At 51.6% G+C, this 18,640-nt stretch overlaps 1 protein-coding gene across 1 annotated transcript; it reads left to right on the top strand.

The window, feature by feature from the left end:
* Window positions 1-5,460: 5,460 nt before the first annotated feature.
* Window positions 5,461-16,644, top strand: Vps4a (vacuolar protein sorting 4 homolog A). The gene is made up of 11 exons (XM_090357365.1): window positions 5,461-5,644; window positions 10,510-10,621; window positions 10,702-10,849; window positions 11,656-11,717; window positions 11,796-11,915; window positions 12,377-12,533; window positions 13,370-13,518; window positions 13,851-13,932; window positions 14,061-14,280; window positions 15,216-15,356; window positions 16,026-16,644. Exons 1-11 carry the CDS (start codon window positions 5,624-5,626, stop codon window positions 16,125-16,127), a joined length of 1,314 nt encoding a protein of 437 aa, XP_090213491.1. The 5' UTR covers window positions 5,461-5,623; the 3' UTR covers window positions 16,128-16,644.
* The last annotated feature ends 1,996 nt before the right edge of the window (window positions 16,645-18,640 follow it).

Below are 18,640 nucleotides of genomic sequence, written 5' to 3'. Positions count from 1 at the left end.
TTCATGCTCTTACTCAGCTTTGACTTTCTACTCCTAGCTTGCAATCCACCACTTGGACCACACCTCTAGTAGTTAGAATCACAGGTGTGAGCTCATCTTACTGCGTTCTTTAAAAAGGTAAATGTGTATTTTATCAGCCCTATTTCTAAATTTTGCTGATTTGTTCATGTCCACACTTAAACCTGAGCATCTCTAAATGAAATGCTTGCATACCTGGTGTAATGTTTCTCCACTAATGACCAAGTCAATTAAAACTTAACAAAGTCTACTTATTCTACAACAGTCTACCATTCAAACTCATGTAAGAGATCTAAAAATAAATAAATAAGAAAGGAGCTGGTCACAGTGGCACACGCCTGTAATCCTAGCTACTCAGGAGGCTGAGATCTGAGGATCAAGGTTCAAAGCCAGCCTGGGCACAAAAGGACTTGAGACTTTTAATCTCCAGTTAACCTCTAGAAAGGGGGAAGTGGGGCTTGGCTCAAGGGTAGGGCTGTAGCCTTGAGCTGAAGAGCTCAGGGACAACACCCAGGCCAAGTTCAAGCCCCATGACCCACCAAAAAAAGAAAGGTTGGGCTATGGGGGAGGGAAATGGACAAAAACATGAGAAAAGGTATCAGTGTGCGAGAAGTAATGCACCTACTACCTGACAAATGTAACTGTAACCCCTCTAAACATTATCGAGACAATAAAAAAAAAAGAAAGGTTGGGCTAAAAAGGCTTGGCTCAAGTGGTAGAATCTTTGCTTAGCAAGCCAGAAGTCCTGAGTTCAAGGCCCCAATACCACAAAGATTTGTTGATTGAATTTCAGAAAGTAAAAGGAGAAAAAAATAATAGGTTTGACTGAATTTGTTGACACTTTAACAGTCCATTCCTGTCCATCTTGCCTTCCATTGATGACTCGGGTGAGTTTTTCAGGCCACCTCTGGTGGTGTGCGGACGTATCCCCACTGTCTCTGATGGGAATCGTGCTGAGAACATAGTCACCAGGCTTCCTTCCGTCCTTTTCAAGTGTCCTGGAGTTGTGCACAAAAATTAGGTTATACCTTTAGTGTCTTGTCTTTACTGTAAGCCTGCTCTTTGACAATCAGGTGCTAATGATTGTACTTACCAAACCAGCACATTAAGTATTGTCATGTTAAGTGTTCCTTCTAGGTTGGAAGAAGTGACTTCCTTCTAGCTCCGTCCTCAGTTGAGTCTGAGTGGGTGTTAGTTCCATCTCTTCACCTCTGCTTTGTGTATTCATAGAATTTGCAGAGCGGAATGGCTTGAAGTCGTAAGTTTCAGGTTTGCACAACTCCCAGGCCCCATGAACCCATCACCTGAAGCCAGTCTGTCCAGAGCGTAGAGCCTGGGGATGGGCGTGTGGTGTGTTTACAGCTCATCTGCTGAGTTCTACTCTACAACACCTTGATGCCCAAAGAATGCTTCCTTTTCCATAGCAGACCTGAGGTCTTCTAGAAAATAGTGTGGACACCTCTTCCTGTTGAAGACCTATTTTGTCTAACCGGTGCAAACTGTTTCAGTACTCACACTACTTGGATTCTGGTTACATATGAATACTTGGAGAGCAAGAAAAATACTTCTGCAGATAATTAAGAGTATGTGCTATTCTGAGTTTGTCCGGTCTCTCTTTAGAATTATGTATTTAAACAAGATAAATAGGATGCCTTTTTAAAATCTAACTCTCCAATTTTCTGGCTTTGAAATCAAAAACCCATGGCATAAAGACAGGGCAGTATTTGTGTTCTTAATTTTCACAAAAGCTTTATGTACACTCTATAAATATAGATGCATAGACAACACTTCTCCGTGAGTTGCACATCAAACAGCATTGTACATTACAATGAAAATTTGTAACTTAAGGGTATTATATATATACATATAAATACATATATATCTTTGTAACCTTTATATTGTAAATAAAAAGTTGCTTTTAGACTTGTATTTTTTTTCATTTTTTTTACAAAGTTAAAATAGTCTCAGACTCACGGGGATGTATCAAAATCAGCTCAAAGAACATCAGTATCCCCTTTACCATATTCCCAAATTGACTTTTTTTTTTTTTTGCCAGTCCTGGGGCTTGAACTCAGGACCTGAACACTGTTTTAGGACTTTCTCAAGGTTAGAGCTCTATCATCTGAGCCACAGCATCACTTTCAGCTTCTATGTATGTGGTGCTGAGGAATTGAACCTGGGTCTTTGTGCATGCTAGGCAAGCACTCTACCTACTAGGGCTAGGAGCCCTCCCACTTGACTTTTTTTTTGCCAGTCCTGGGCTTGAACTCAGGGCCTGAGCACTGTCCTTGGACTTTCTCAAGGCTAGCACTCTACCACTTGAGCCTCAGCACCACTTCTGGCTTTTTTCTATGTATGTGGTACCAAGGAATCGAACCCGGGTCTTCGTGCATGCTAGGCAAGCACTCTTATCACTAGGCCAAACTCCCAGTCCCCCAGTTGACATTTTTTATGTTGTTCTATGACCTTGTCTTGTCTTTTTCTGGCATAATACATGTCACCCTTAGAATTTCTAGTGTAGCTGGGTTTGATGATGCTTAACTGTAATTCCAGCACTGAGATTCAGACAGCAAGGACCCCAATTTCCAGGCTGAATATATAGCAAGTTCTAAGCCATCATAGACTAAATAGTGACACCTCACGTTAAAAGAGCAAGGAGGCCAGGAGTGTGGCCTAGTAGAAAAGTGTTTGCTTAGCATACAGGAAGCCCTGGGTTCAATTCCTCAGTACCACGTACACAGAAAAATCCAGATGTGGTATTGTTGAGTGCTAGCCTTGAGAAAGCCCAAGGACAGTGCCCAGGCCCTGAGTTTAAGACCCAGGACTGACCAAAAAAGAGAAAGAGAGAGAGAGCGAACAAGGAAAATGTATATGCATATGCACACACATGCATCTGTATTGTTTCTAGATGGTGTTTAGAAATCATAGGTTCATTCTGTTCAGTGTGTGTGTGTGTGTGTGTTTGGCCAGTCATGGGGCATGAACTCAGAGCCTGAGCACTATCCTTGAGCTTTCCTCAAGGCTAGAGCTCTACCACTTGGGCCACAGCAACACTCCCAGCTTTTTCTATGTATGTGGTACCGAGGAATCAAGCCCAGGTCTTTATGCATGTTAGGCAAGCACTCTACCACTAGGCCAAACTCCCAGCCTCTATACTGTTCTTTCTGATACACCCAGAATGCAATTTCCAGCTGGGTTTCAGTGGCTGTGCCTTTAATCCTAGCTACTTAGGAGGCTGAAATTTGAGGATTGAGATTCAAAGCCAGCCTATGCAATAAAGTCCCCAGGAGATTTTCCTCTCCAATTAACCACTAAAAAGCCAGAAGTGGAGCTGTAGTAGTCAGAATACTATCCTTGAGCAAAAGAGTTAAGGGAAAAGTTGGGCACAGTGGCTCACATATGTAATCCTAGCTACTAAGGAGGGTGAGATCTGAGGATCGTTGTTCAAAGCCAGCCTGGGCACTAACGACTGAGTCTTATCTCCAGTTAACCACTAGAAGTGGGACTGAGGCTCAATGGGGTAAGGAAGATAGCCTTGAGTCGAAGAGCTCAGGGATAGCACCCAGGCCCAGAATTCAAGCTCCATCCAACACCCCCCCTCCAAAAAAAGAGCTCAGGGACAGTGCACAGACCCTGAGTTCAAGCCCCAGGACCTACCAAAAAGTCTCATTTCCCCTCACTTCCATGTTAGTGAGTCCCTTGAACCCTGACCTTCATTATTCTTAGTACAATTATTTGCCCAGGGTACCAAGTATTTCAACGACTAAGGCCTCTTCTCTCCAGCCTGGAGCACCCTAGCTGCCTTTTCCTTGGTAAGTAACATTTTAGCAGGGAGAGAGAAGCCAGGGAAGAGAAAGGAAGAAAGAGAAACAACTTGCAGTGTTTTTGTCCTCAATTTTTTTTCTCTATCCTAAAAGGGACTTATGGACAAATGAATTTCCTGCCTCTGGTGCAACTGTAAAAGAGCAACTCTACTCTTTCAACTAGTTTTGGTTATCGCTTCACCACTGACATTCTGTGTGGTATCAGCTGGACCAGTCTGTTTTAACAGCCTTTGAGTCATGGAGAAGGGGGAGTGATGGGGAGTTTCTTAGGAATATTAGGAGTTATCTTCATTCCAATTAGTTGGTTATGAGCCACTGACTCTGGTGACAACTCAGTGTTTCCCTACCTCTCCAAAATGTTATTATAGAATGAGGAGGCAGGTCCTTGCCCAGCAGGCATGAGAACCTGAGTTCAAACCTTAGTGTTCAATGCACATTCTACAAAATTAAAGGAAATTGAGGGAAGGGATGGGGTTGGGAGGGAGAATGATGAAAAGGCCTAAGGAATCATGTATTCATATGCTATGTTCTTAAGTGGCAACTCCTTTGTACAACTACTTGAGGAATCCCTAGTTAGGGGCTCAGAGTTTGGCCTAGTGGTAGAGTGCTTGCCTAGCATGCAGGAAGACCCAGGTTCGATTCCTCGGTATCACATACATAGAAAAAGCCAGAAGTGGTGCTGTGGCTCAGGTGGTAGAGAGCTAGCCTTGAGAAAGCTCAAGGACAGTGCCCAGGCCCTGAATTCAAGCCGCAGGACTGGCAGAACAAAACAAGTGACTAAAAACACCAGGTTCCTACAAAGGAAAATGGAAGGGTTGAAAAACAGGTTAGATCAGGGAAAATGATGCACAAGAGCAAAAGCCAGGAATTCAGTGATAGACACTGTATAACCTGCAACATTTAAAGAGGGGGAAAAGACAGCTCTTTCAGACTTTGCCCATTTGCCCAATAATTATTACACACTAGTACACTGGTAACTGAGCAAGTTTATCTAAAGATACCATGGGGGACAGGGAGGATGGTTTGGTAAGACACTCCAATAAAATGTCTCCAAGATAAACTGCTGTCTTAAAAGAAGATGGTAGAACCATCCTTTGTTTAAAAGAGACTCAAAGAGCTGTGTCGAAATGACCCAAATTCAGTCAAGTGACTCACCTTGACGCCTTTGGGCCCAATTCTTGGCAGCAAGAATGGCAGGCTACACCAGGGATCTAGAACAATGGGGAGGGAGCCCACCTAAGGCAAATGAAGGGGCCAGCAGTTTCACTTAGTGGTACCGTGCTTGCCTAGCAAGCCACTAAAAGTGGCTTTAGACAGTCCCTGCTTCCCAGGTACCTCGGGCTGAGCCCCCACGGGGCTGTGGGAACGCCAGGCAAAGGGCAGCCCGGCCAGCTACGCCGGCTTCCCACGGACTCGGGAGGCTGGGTTCACCTCGGAAGTGACGCTTCACTCCAGCGGGACCCAGGACTTCCGGTTCCCGCCTCCGCCCCGCCCCTTCGCGCTCGGCCCCGCCCCCTGCTCACTCCCGGCTGGCGGCGGCGGCGGTGCCTGCGTTCCTGGCAGTGTCCGCCGGGGGGCAGCCGCGCCGCGCGGGGCCTCACCGCTCTGGGCCGCGCTCATCGCTGGTCCTCGGACTCGGCCCCGGCTGCCAGCGGCCGCCCTCCCCGCGCCCAGCGCCCACCCGCCGGGCTCCCCGCGCCCGACCCAGCACCGCGGCTCACAGGGCCCGGACCGAGGCCGCCAGCAGCGCCGCGGGGTGTGGGACGGACCCAGGAGATGAAATGACAACGTCAACCCTCCAGGTACGGTGGCGCGGCGAGGGCCAGCTGCGGAGGCCGAGGCGGTGCGTCCGGGCCTGCGGGCCGCGGAGCGGGCGGGCCGCCTCCCTCCCTCCGTCCTCGGAGCCCCGGCCTCGCGGCCTCGGCTCGGCCCCCGCGCCCCGCCTCCGCATCCCTTGTCACACGCTTGGAATCCCCGCCCCTCTCCCCTCGCCGGTCGGCTGTCTGCGGCCCCGCTCCGCCCCGGGGCCCCCCGGCCCCCTCCTCGCGGCCGGCGCCCCTCATTCATTCCCCGCGTCCTGCGGGGTGGAGCCCGGGCGGAGCCGCCCGTGCGGGGCGCGGGCCCGGCCGAGGCTGCTGTCAGGACACATCCGCACGCGCCGGCCTCAGCCCGGAGTTTGAACCCCAGGTTTCTCCCCTGCCCTCCCCTCCCGCCCGTGACCTTGGGCCGGGTGGGACCCCGATCGCCGGGTCTGTAGAATGGGGCGATGCCCCGGGCGGGGCGGGGGGCTGTGAGACGGGTGGCTGGAGACCGGGTCACGCGGGCGAAGGCTCTCCTCACCTCGGGGGGTGTGCGAGAGCGGGCGGGGGCTCCAACTCCTCGAAGGAGGGGGCAGGTGTGGCTCAGCCGGGGCGGCATCCAGATACCTATTGGTGCCCAGCAGTGAGCCTGGAATGAGATGGACCGGGACTTGGGTGTTACCCAAAGCCAGACCCGACGGTCCACCCGTGGTCAGCCAAAGCTGAGAAATCAGTTTGCAGCCGGAGCCCAGCTGCCTGGCCAGCCTAGTCTGACTTTGCGTGCAATGAATGATGGATTTCGTTGGTTTCCTTTTTAGTTTTTCTCTTCAGCAGCTTTATTCAGGTTTTACCCACATCCAGCACAGTTCACCCATTGAAAGGGTGCCATTCAGCCCTCACTGGTTGCTTTTTACAACATTTTTATGGAAACAACAGCTTTATCTTGTGTGGTTGTTCTTAAGGTACTATGTTATTTCTCTTCTCTTTTGTTGCCCTTTGGTTAATCTCATATGGTTACTGTATCTGACTTTGTTACCTGGTGCATTGTATATACATTTATTTGTTTATTTGAAATAGGAAAAGGAAGGGGGGGAAACAGGTGATTGGGAGGGGAAGGAAACGGGGACAAAAACCTTGAGAAGGGGTATCTGTGTGAGAAGTAATGCACCTACTACCTGGTGATTGTAATTGTAACCCTTCTATACATTACCCCAACAATAAAAAACAAAATTAAAAAAAAAAAAAAAAAGAAGGGAAGGGGGAAAGATTCTCTCAGTCTTTAGTGCCCTGGCTGGCTTTGAACCACCATCCTCAGATCTCAGCTTCTTTTTTTTTTTTTTTTTTTTTTTGCCAGTCCTGGGCTTGAGCTCAGGGCCTGAGCACTGTCCTTGGACTTTCTCAAGGCTAGAGCTCTACCACTTGAGCCTCAGCACCACTTCTGGCTTTTTTTTTTTTTTTCTATGTATGTGGTACCGAGGAATCAAACCCGGGTCTTCGTGCATGCTAGGCAAGCACTTTAACCACTAGGCCAAACTCCCGGCCCCCAGATCTCAGCTTCTTGAGTAGCTAGGATTACAGGCATGAGCCACCATGCCAGGCTATTCTTGGCATTTTTCCTTTCTTCTCTTCTCTTCTCTTCTCTTCTCTTCTCTTCTCTTCTCTTCTCTTCTCTTCTCTTCTCTTCTCTCTCTCTCTCTCTCTCTCTCTCTCTCTCTCTCTCTCTCTCTCTCTCTCTCTCCTCTCTCTCTCTCTCTCTCTCTCTCTCTCTCTCTCTCTCTCTCTCTCTCTCTCTCTCTCTCTCTTTCTTCTTTCTTTCTTTTCGTGGGTCATAGAGCTTGAACTGGGCCTGGCTGCTGTCCCTGAGCTCTTCAGCTCAAGGCTGCCACTCTACCCTTGATCGAAGCCCCACTTCCCATTTTCTAGAGGTTAATTGGAGATAAGAGTCTCAGGTCCTTTGTGCCCAGGCTGGCTTTGAACCTTGATTCTCAGTTCTCTACCACCTGAGTAGCTAGGATTACAGGCGTGAGCCACCACGCCCGCCCAGCTATTTTGGCATTTTTAATGTTGTGAGTCAGTCAAGTGCTAGGCCTATACCACTTCTGGTTTTCAGCGCAAGTGCTAGCCCTCTATCACTTTGTTAAAAAAGAAAGGACACATGAAAATAATTTGAAATTCAGATTCTGGAACCTATAAAGCCGGCACCAGTGGCTCACACCTGTAATCCCAACTACTCAGGAGGCTGGCACAAAAGTCCATAAGGCTCTTATCTCCAATTAACCACCAGAAAAAACTGGAAGGGGTGCTGTGACTCAAGTGGCAGAATGCTAACCTTGAGCAAAAGAGCTCAGGAACAGTGCTCAGGCCCAGAGTTCAAGCCTCACAACTGACAAAAAGATAGGGGATGTGCTGGGAGTTTGGCCTAGTGGTAGAGTGCTTGCCTAGCATAGCATACATGAAGACCCAGGTTCAATTCCTCAGTAACACACACACACACACACACACACACACACACACACACACACACACACACACACACACATATGTATGCCAGAAGTGGTGCTGAGGCTCAAGTGGTAGAGTTCTAGCCTTGAGAAAGTCCAAGGACAGTGCTCAGGCCCTGAGCTCAAGCCCAAGAGTGGCGGGGGAAAAAAAAAAAAAGGCAGGGGAGGGTTCCCTTATTTGTAATAATTACTACACATCTAGGACTCTCATAGCAGAGGATCGCAATAGCTCAAAAGCTATGCACATAAGGTCATATAGAATGAGACTAAATGAAATTAACTCTAGGATATGGAAATAACAGGTTTATCTTTGTGATTGTTGGTCTTAATGTTCTGTTCTATGTTATTTCTTTTCTTTTTTTTCTCCTTATGGTTACTGAATCTGACTTTGTCCCCTTGTATATTGTATATACATTTGTTTATTTAAAATAGAGAGGGGAAGGGGGGAATCAAGATGATTAGGAAGGGGTGAGGGAGGTAACAGAGACAAAAAGATGAGAAAGGATATCACTGTGCAGGAAGTAATACACCCACTACCTGACAAATGTAACTGTAACCCCTCTATACATTACCCAACAATAAAATTTTTAAAAGTGAGGGAGGACTGGAATGTGGCCTAGTGGTAGAGTGCTTGCCTAGCATGCATGAAGCCCTGGGTTCAATTCCACATGCACAGAAAATGCATATATATATATATATATACCACATTGCCGCTCATCCATTTACATAGTCTGCAGCTGCTACACAGGAAAAGTGAATAGTTGTTGCAGAGACAGTATAGCTGACAAAACATAAAATACTGTTGGGGGAGGCAAAGATTTGGTGCCTTGGAGATTGAGGCAAGGAGGATTGAGAGTTCAAGACCAGCCTAGACTACATATCAAATTCAAGGCTAGCCTGAGCTAGCTAGGTTGAGGTCCCATCTCAATCCTCTCCATTCCCTACACTCCCCCCAAATATATTATCTAGTCCTTTTTTCTTGTGTGTGTGCATGTGAGCGAGTTGGAGTGGGGTTTGAACTCAGAGAGCCTTGGGCTCTCCCTTGGCTCCTGGTTTATACCTACCACTTCAGCCATGTCTCCGGTCCAGAATTTGCTGAGTGAATTCATGATGAAATTTCTCCGACTTTTCGGTCCAAGCTGGCTGCAATCTTGTGTGATGGCCCAGGTGCCAGAACGTATGATATTGCAGAGCCCCCGTGGGCACTGTCCCCCCTTGGCCTTTGCCGCAGGTGTTCCTGGAGATGAGGCAGGGCTGGCAGTTTTCTCACTCTCCGTTACACACAGCTTCCTCTCAGGAAAGCTCCCTCAGAGACGATGGGAGAGGGGAACGCTTGAGAGGGGGGCTGCAGGTGCTGCTGGCCCGCCGTGGAGACCCCACCTGCCAGGAGTGCCCAGTCCATCTGTCACCAGGACTGAGCCACGCAACGAGAGGATCCCGGGAGGATCCTGAGAGGATCAGGTCTTAGTTTGCTGGGGCTGGAGCTTTGACCACAGTGTGATTTGCGACCGGATGACTTATGCCATTCTAGATGGACGGGAATTCAGGGCCTCCTGGGTTGGAGAAGCTGCAGGGGTTTCTGTGGGTGCCTGTACTGGCACTTGAACCACAACTCCTGTCTGGCATTGTGCTAGTTATTTGGAGATGAGAGTCCCAGATGTGTCTGTCCAGGCTAGCTCCAAACTATACACCTCACAGTGGAGCCTCCTGCTGAGCTGGGAGTAGAGGGATGCCCACCAGCGCCCACTCTGCCTTCCACCAACGAGCGTGGGGGTGCTTCCAGCTGAGCCTGAGGCAGCGGCCTGTAGGTATATGAGTCTTACCCAGGGTAAGTCTGGGGACAGGGCCCCCTGCCAGCAGCTTGTACTGGCCTCACTCTGGCAGGCCCCACCCCCTGCGCCCAGAGCCTCCTTTCACATGTTAGCTCCAGGTGTTTGAGCAAAGCGTGGCCGTTTTGAGGCTAGAGTAGTGAGCTTCAGAGGGCTCCATGTGCCTTGAAGTCCGGCTTGCGGAAGCCCTTGGGTCGATGCAGGACTTTGCTGGTGCGGTTTCTGCCTCTGGAGCCACACAGCATGGGTGGCTGGTGTTTCCCCCGGCCTGGCTCAGCTCACGCAGCTCCTCTCTCCAGTCGGTGCGCTGGCGCTTGGAGCCTGAGCGCCGACCTGAGGCTTGGCGAGCGTGGGAGCGGGCCTGGGTGAGGCTGCTTCTCCCTGTGCCCTTCTGCACAGGGGCGGCATTCCACTTGATGTCAGGAAAGCGAGGCGACGTGATGCCTGCAGCCTGGCACTGACTCATCACTCAACTGCTGGTGACCCCAGTGCTATCTGAGTCTCCAGGGAAGCCCTGAACTCTGCCTTGCCCTTCCAGAAAGCCATTGATCTGGTGACCAAAGCCACAGAAGAGGATAAAGCCAAGAACTACGAGGAGGCGCTGCGGCTCTACCAGCATGCTGTGGAATACTTCCTGCACGCCATCAAGTGTGAGTCACACTCTGGGTCCCCCAGCCTCAGAAGAGGGGTTCATGGCACTCATGGCCACTCTGTGGGTCCCCTTCTGCAGATGAGGCACACAGTGACAAGGCCAAGGAGAGCATTCGAGCCAAGTGTGTGCAGTACCTGGACCGTGCGGAGAAGCTGAAGGATTATTTACGAAACAAAGAGAAGCATGGCAAGAAGCCAGTCAAGGAGAATCAGAGTGAGGGCAAGGGGTGAGTGTGCCGGGAGGGCTGCCTGCACTAGCGCCCGCGCCCTTCTGTGCCACGTCTTCTCACGGTGACAGTGCCCATAGTGCCACGTGTGGCTCTCATTATGCTACCAGAGCTCTTTCCTGTGTTCTTCATTGAGTCTGTGTAGAAAGGCTGTGGGAAGCTGAGGGCTGGCGGCTCCCACCTGTAATCCCAGCTACTCAGAAGGCCGAGATTTGAGGATTGAGGTTTGAAGTCAGCTCTAGGCAGTAAAATCCATGAGACTGTTCATGTCCAATTACCAGAAAAACAGAAGTGAAGCTGTAGCTCAAAGTGGTAGAGCACTAGCCTTGAACAAAAAGGCTTAGGAACAGTACCCAAGCCCTGAGTTCAAGATCCAGGACAGGCATAAATGTCAAAGAGAGAGCATGAGAAGAGAGGGGAAATGTGGGGAGGGAGAGAGAAAAGGAAAAAGCAAGCTAGACTGAGCTATGAGTTATGAGTTGTCAACTCTGTACCCCAACTCTCAGGGTAGAACCCTGGATCTGCCTTATCTGCTATATAACCTAGTTCTCCTGTCTCAAGAGGAAACTCCACTCCCTGACCTGGGGTCCGGGCTGCGGGCGGGGGCCGGACAGGAGAAGCTGACCCCTCTGCCCTGTTCTCAGTGAAGAAGCGGGGGTGGGTTTCTCGAGTTTCCTGGGGAGAGTTGAGAGGCTGCCATTGGGATCCCTGCTTGCTGGTGGTTGGCCTGTCTGGATGCCAGCACTTCTTCCCCACTGCCGGAGCATGGGGCCAGCTGGTGACAGACCTTCTGTCTCCTTTTCTAGCAGCGACAGTGACAGCGAAGGGGATAACCCAGAGAAAAAGAAATTGCAAGAGCAGCTGATGGGTAAGAGGCCCGGCTGTGGCAGTGGGAGGACCCCGCGTGGCCTGGCCCGGCTGTACTCATTCGCCCTCCTCCTCTCAGGTGCTGTGGTGATGGAGAAACCTAACATACGGTGGAATGACGTGGCCGGGCTGGAGGGGGCCAAAGAGGCCCTCAAAGAAGCTGTCATTTTACCTATTAAATTCCCACACTTGTTCACAGGTGAGACAGAGCAGCCAGCCCACGCATGAAAGATTTACGCTTCGGAGGAGCCAGCTTAGAGATTCCCATGTGTCCCCACAGTGTCCCAGCACAGATGGCCCTGTGGCCTCAGCTTAGTAGCCAGGCCCGGCCCTGCCCCATGTTCTTCCAGGAGAGGGCCAGGGCCTACCCACCATAGCCAGCTGCCCCGCACGAGTCAGGCCTTTTGCGCACACACAGTACGACCCCAGGAACACCTGAGTAGGGTAAGGGGTATAGAAGTGGGTGGGCAAAGTCAGGAACCGGTGCCTGCCAGTGTCTCCTGCAAGGACTACGCTCATGCAGGTGTTTGGTTCCCATCACTCCTCTCCTGCCATAGAACTCGTTCTGCCCTGCTGGACTGGCAGTGGCTCACCCCCCTCTGCCTCTTTGTTCCTGGCCCAGTCAGGAAGAACCCTCCCTCACACTGTTCTTTGTTGCAGGCAAGCGGACTCCTTGGCGAGGGATACTTCTCTTTGGACCCCCTGGCACAGGGAAATCCTACCTGGCCAAAGCTGTGGCAACGGAGGCAAACAACTCCACCTTCTTCTCTGTGTCCTCCTCAGACTTGATGTCCAAGTGGCTGGGGGAGAGTGAGAAGTAAGTCCCGCAGGCTGCGTCTGGCCTGCCCTCCTCCCCAAGGAGCAGCTGAGCAGCCAGAGCCAGGACGGGGAAAGCCTGCGCGCTTATTAGTGGGAGCACTGACCTGACATGCGGATGAAGCTGGAAAGGAACTTGGGTGTATTCAAGAAGGGAAGGGAGCCAGACGTTAGTGGCCCAAATCTGTACTCCTAGCTACTCAGGAGGCTGAGATCGGAGGACTGCAGTTTGAAGCTGGCCTGGGCAGGAAAGTCTGTGAGACTCTTATCTGCATTTAACCCATCCAAAAGCCAGAAGTGGTTCAAGGGGTAAAGGGCTAACCCTGAGCATAAAGCCCAGTGACAGCACCCAGGCCTTGAGTTCAAGCCCCAGGAATGGCACAAAGAAAAGGTGGGGGGGGGGGGGGGACAGGAATCCAGGTGTAGTGGTGCTTCTCTAGTTAGGGAGGCCGAGGTGGAATCTGAGGCTGGCCTGGGCTGCGGAGTGGAGCCTTGTCTCTAGACACACACGGGGAAGCAAGTGAGGCATTGACCACACTCGCAGGCCAGGGATTGGGGAGGGGGCGGTGGCATGGTGGCAGCAGCATTGTTCTCTACACTAGCTTCTCCCCCGCGCTGGCTCCTGTTGCAGGCAGAGAAGGTTGAGGCGCAGAGGAGAAGAAATGGCTGTCCCCTAAGCCCAGGGGTGCCAGGACTCAGGCTGATGCCGAGGCAGGTGCCTCCTCAACACTGCCGCCACAGGACCTGTGCCTGCCCTTCCCTCTACTTCCCTAGGGCAGGCGGAGCGGCGCAGGGCCCCTGGGTGGCACCAGGGTCCTGACCCTTTCTCACTTGCAGGCTAGTGAAGAACCTGTTCGAGCTGGCCAGGCAGCACAAGCCCTCCATCATCTTCATCGACGAGGTGGATTCCCTCTGCGGGTCCCGAAATGAAAATGAAAGCGAGGCCGCCAGAAGAATCAAAACAGAGTTCCTGGTCCAGATGCAGGGTGTGTGCCAGTGGCAACTGCGCCCTTCCTTTTCCTCTACCCAGAGCCAACCCAGGCAGGCTTTCTGGAGCTGCTATTGCCTCGGGAGAGAAGCAGCAGCTCTCAGCACCGCCTCCTTGGGCTTTGAGCAGAGGTCAGAGCCTTTCCACGGCCCTGCACCTCCCTGGCAGATGGCACTGTAGGTGTCTTCACCCCACAAAGCCAGACCAGGCCCGGCTTACTTGGGCCCTGGGCCAGCAGTGGCCCGGGATGGGTTTGCTGTGCAGGTCTGCGCCACTGGTTGTCTGACTTGCTGCATGCTCAGTGAGCTCCTCACCTTCCTCTCTGCACAGGGGTGGGGAACAACAACGACGGGACTCTGGTCCTTGGTGCCACAAACATCCCCTGGGTGTTGGATTCGGCCATTCGAAGGAGGTGAGTCTTTTCTCTGGCCGCGGTCAGCCTGTGACTCCCCAAGGGGCAGCCTGGCCCATCTCTAGGTCTTCCTGGGTCTTCCAGCAGAGCCTGCGCCAAGCTTCCCTGCTGTGTATATGGCTCTCTAGGTTCGAAAAACGCATTTACATCCCGTTGCCGGAAGAAGCTGCACGTGCACAGATGTTTCGATTGCATCTGGGGAGCACACCCCACAACCTCACAGATGCCAACATCCATGAGCTGGCCCGCAAGACAGAAGGCTACTCCGGAGCAGACATCAGCATCATTGTGCGAGACTCCCTCATGCAGCCTGTCAGGAAAGTGCAGTCCGCAACACATTTCAAGAAGGTGAGCGCCGCTGCCAGCTGCTCAGACCTGTAGTCCTAGCCAGACAGGAGGCTGAGATCTGAGAGCCCCAGTTGGAAGCCAGCCAGGGAGGGAAGTCCATAAGGCTTTTTTCTGTGTATATGGTACCAAGAAATGGAACCAAGGGCTTTGGGCATGCCAAGCGAGCACTCTACCACGAGGCCACACTTCCCAGCGCCTTTGAGGCTCTTACCTGCAACTGGCCACCAGAAAAAACCAGCACAGCTGTGGCTATAGTGATAGAGATCTAACCTTTAGAAAAAAAGTTCAGGGACAACATTCAGGCCCCAGGATTAGTGCATGCCTGCGTGCACACACACACACACACACACACACACACAGTGGCAGTTCAGGGACAACATTCAGGCCCCAGGATTAGTGCATGCCTGCGTGCGTACACACGCACACACACACACACACACACAGTGGCAGTTCAAGGACAACATTCAGGCCCCAGGATTAGTGCATGCCTGCGTGCATACACACACACACACACACACACACACACACACACACACACACATACACAGTGGCCAGCTATTCCTCTGGACAGGAGTTTGGAGGAGTGCTTCACAGCTGGCTGGACCCCTGCCGGCCAAGCATCTTCTCCCCCAGAGACGACAGGAGGGAGGGAGGCATCTTGCAACTGCAGCCTCCATGCTCACACAGCGCCCCGAGCAGGGCAACCCCGAGTATATGACTTTAAGGCCCTAATGGAGGTAAGCACCTGGGCAGAAACCAGTCTGGAGCTGAAGGGCGTCAGTGTTGCTGCGGCTTCAGGGGTAGGGCAGTAGCCTTGAGCTGAAGAGCTCAGGGACAGTGTCTAGGCCCAGAGTTCAAGTCCCAGACCAATAATAATAAAAAATCCACCCCTAACCCAGGGCAGCCTGCCAGCCTGTCATACGCCTTACTTTCAGGTTCGTGGCCCTTCGCGAATTGACCCTAGCATTATGATCGATGACCTCCTGACCCCGTGCTCCCCTGGAGACCCTGGGGCCATAGAGATGACGTGGATGGATGTCCCTGGTGACAAGCTCTTAGAGCCTGTGGTCTGCATGGTAAGTGAGCGGAGCACACATGCCCAGGACCCAGGGCCTGCAGTGCAAGAGCAAAAGTGAGTTTCTTGCTGGAGTAGAGCTGCTGAACCTAGCACAGTGCAGGCTCTTGGGTCCTGGGCTGCTCTTGTTGGCAGCACTGAGGCTAAAGAGTGCCTGCCTAGAAAGAATGAGGCCCCGACATTTGCCTCCAGCTCTGTCCTGTCCCGGGCTTTCATGACCACCAAAACAAGAGGAACCCTTGTGGCTGTGGGTGGCTGAGGCAGATGCCATGCTCTGGGGGTTTGGACAGAGGCAAGGGCATTAGTGCTTTTTATTCTTTGGTGGGAAGATAAGTCTTTCCATGGTTTGGTTTATTTGATGCCAAAGGAACTGCTAAGAAGTGTGTCAGCGCCCTTTGGTCAGAGGCAGTGTGAAGGCAGCAGCCCCTCACTGAGAAGCCTAGACCTCTCCTGGTCTTGCCAGTTTCTGGGCCTGTGGTAAAAGAGGCATGCATTACGGGAGCTTAAGACCCAGCTGGTGGAAGGAAAGAGGCCTTGCCACTAGCAGCACCTGCAGGGTGTCGGTGCTGGGTGGCGCTGGCCTCTCTGCCACCCTGGCCAGTAGAGCTGTGGCGGCGGCGAGGCTGGCCTGCAGCAGCGCTCAGCAGCGTGCGCGCTCTCGTCTCTGCAGTCAGATATGCTCCGGTCCTTGGCTACCACGCGGCCCACGGTGAATGCGGACGACCTCCTGAAAGTGAAGAAATTCTCAGAGGACTTTGGACAAGAAAGTTAAATGGGACGTAGAAAGCTGGCGCAGGTCCCTGTGACCAGCTGGGGCTCCTGGGCTGGCCCTGAGGTCACGGTGGTGTCTCCGGGGCCGCGTGGCCACCGTGCAGGAGCAGGAAGAAGGGCTCCGCAGCCACTCCCAAGACACTTCCGAGTCTGCCCTCCACGCGGCCCACGTGGCTCGTCCTAAATTCTCATGCTCACCAACTCCCTTGCTCTGCCCATCTGTGGGTTTTTTTTTTTAACTTTTGTTCTAAATTAATGCTGCTTTGATTTCTGTCTTGTTTATAAATAAAGATGAAATCACCCAGACGAATCAAGCCATGGGAGCCAGGACCCCCTCGCCCCAAAATGGCTCTGACAAGACTGAGGCACGAACGGAGCCACCCACCCTTGCAGGTGTGCACAGGCCCCCGGTTCTGGGCAGATGGTTTCTGTGAGCACAGCCCTGCCTTTTCTTCTGCCCAGCCTCTGTCCTGGGTCCCTGTCCTGGAGACGTCTAATAAATCCTTTTCCCTTCTTGAGCCACGAGATCGATCTCGTTTTTTGCCTCACTCCTGGCTTTTGCTTCCATAAGATGCTGCTCTGGGTCACAGCTCTCGGCAGGGTAGGAAGGAGGTGCTCACCCATGCAGCTCTCAAACCTGTCTGTCAGTGCCTCCCCAATCCCCCAAGATGCAGACGTTTGCGGGGAATATTTAAGGGACTTACCTGACAGTACTGTCCAGTGCCAGGCTGAGAGATTGCAGTCTGGCAGGCCCGTGGGTCACAGTGCCTGCAGCTGGGTTTAGAAGAGTAGGCTAGATAATGCCAAGACTGCTTCACTAGGGGAAAATGAATCCGCTACTACTGAGCAGAGGCTGCTGTCCTCAGAAGGGTTCCCCATCTCCACTGCTGCCTCTGTATGCTGTGACCAACACACATGAAAGGAGGCAGAGCTTGCAGCCTCTGAAAGGGGTTAACCTTGCTTGTGTGAAAATGGGTAGTTCTCATATTTTTATAATTTCTAGGTGCCAATATTGAACTCACACTAAGTACTGCTGTGCCAGTAAGCCACACACATAATGTATTCTGTGCTCACAGCCACAGTCAATAGCTTTCACTTTTTTTCCCCCCCTGGCCAGGTGGGAGCAACTACTAACCTGAGCCCTCTTTTTCTTTTTTTGTAGGTCATGGGGCTTGAACTCAGCCTGGCACTGTCCCTGAGTTCTTCAGCTCAAGGTTACCACTCTACCCTTGAGCCAAGCCCCACTTCCCATTTTCTAGAGACTAATGGGAGATAAGAGTCCTTTTGTGCCTGGGCTGGCTTTGAACCTTGATCCTCAGATCTCAGCCTCCTGAGTGGCTAGGATTGTAGGCATGAGCCGGCGTGAGCCACCTGCCGGCCTCAGCCCACTTTTCTCTCACACCTGAAAGCTGGGCTCCAGTGCTGACAGGTTGAGTACCTGCTACCACCACCTTCCACATTTCCTGGAACATCTGCATACTCAACCTCTAGATGGCATCTTTTTTTCTTTTTGCCAGTCTTGGGGCATGAACACGGCCTAGGCACTGTCGTCGAGCTTTCTCAAGGTTAGCATTCTACCACTGAACCACAGTACCACTTCTAGCCTTTCCTGTGTATCTGGTGTGGAGGAATTGAACCCAGGGCTTCATGCATGCTAAGCAAGCACTCTACCATTAGGCCACAATCCTGGTCCTCTCAGAGAGCCTTTCTGCAGCAACTGTGACTAGGACAGTTCTTACTTAGGTATGCATCCCTGGCATCAATTTCTAAATTCTAGAATAAAACCCAGAACATGACACTCCCACTTCTACAGGTTCAGTTCAGCTAGTTGGATGTCCTCTAGATTTACTTACTTAGAAGCAGGAAGGTCTTTGCTCCTGTTTTTACCTGCTTCCTCATTTCTACTGTTTAAAACCTCCATCAGGGGCCAGAGTCCCTGAAAAAGCAGAAAAAGCCAGAAGTGGTGCTATGGCTTATGTGGTAGTGTTAGCCTGGAGCGAAAGAAGCCCAGAAACAGTGCCCAAGTCCTGAGTTCAAGTTTAAATCATGTATTCTCACCTGGGCATGATGAGGATTGTCTGTAATCCTACCACCCCAGAGGCTGAGGCAGTAGAATCTTGAATTCAAGGCCAGCCTAGGTTAGGCAAGACTCTTGAAAAAAAAAAAGCCAGGAGTAAGCTGGGTGTGGTGGCTCACGCCTATAATCCTAGCTATTCAAGAGGCTGAGATCTGAGGATGAAGGTTCAAAGCCAGCCCAGGCACTGAAGTCCGTGAGACTCTTATCTCTAACCACTAGAAAACACAAAGTGGCTCTGTGGCTCAAAGGGTAGGGCTGAAGAGCTGAAGAGCTCAGGGACAGTGCCCAAGCCCAGAGTTCAAGCCCCATGACCAACAAAAAAAAAGCTGCTTTGCTGGGTGCTGATGGCTTGAGCCTATACTACTACTCAGGAAGCTGAGAGCTGAGGATTATGGTTCAGCCCTGGTAGGAAAGTTTGAGATACTTATTCCCAAAAA

The sequence above is a fragment of the Megascapheus bottae genome, chromosome 24, assembly GCF_031878675.1.
Source record: "Megascapheus bottae isolate mThoBot1 chromosome 24, mThoBot2.hap1, whole genome shotgun sequence".
NCBI classification, from domain to species: Eukaryota; Metazoa; Chordata; class Mammalia; order Rodentia; family Geomyidae; genus Megascapheus; species Megascapheus bottae.
The sequence above is the reverse complement of the archived record's forward strand: the minus strand, read 5'-3'. Positions and strand labels throughout refer to the sequence as shown.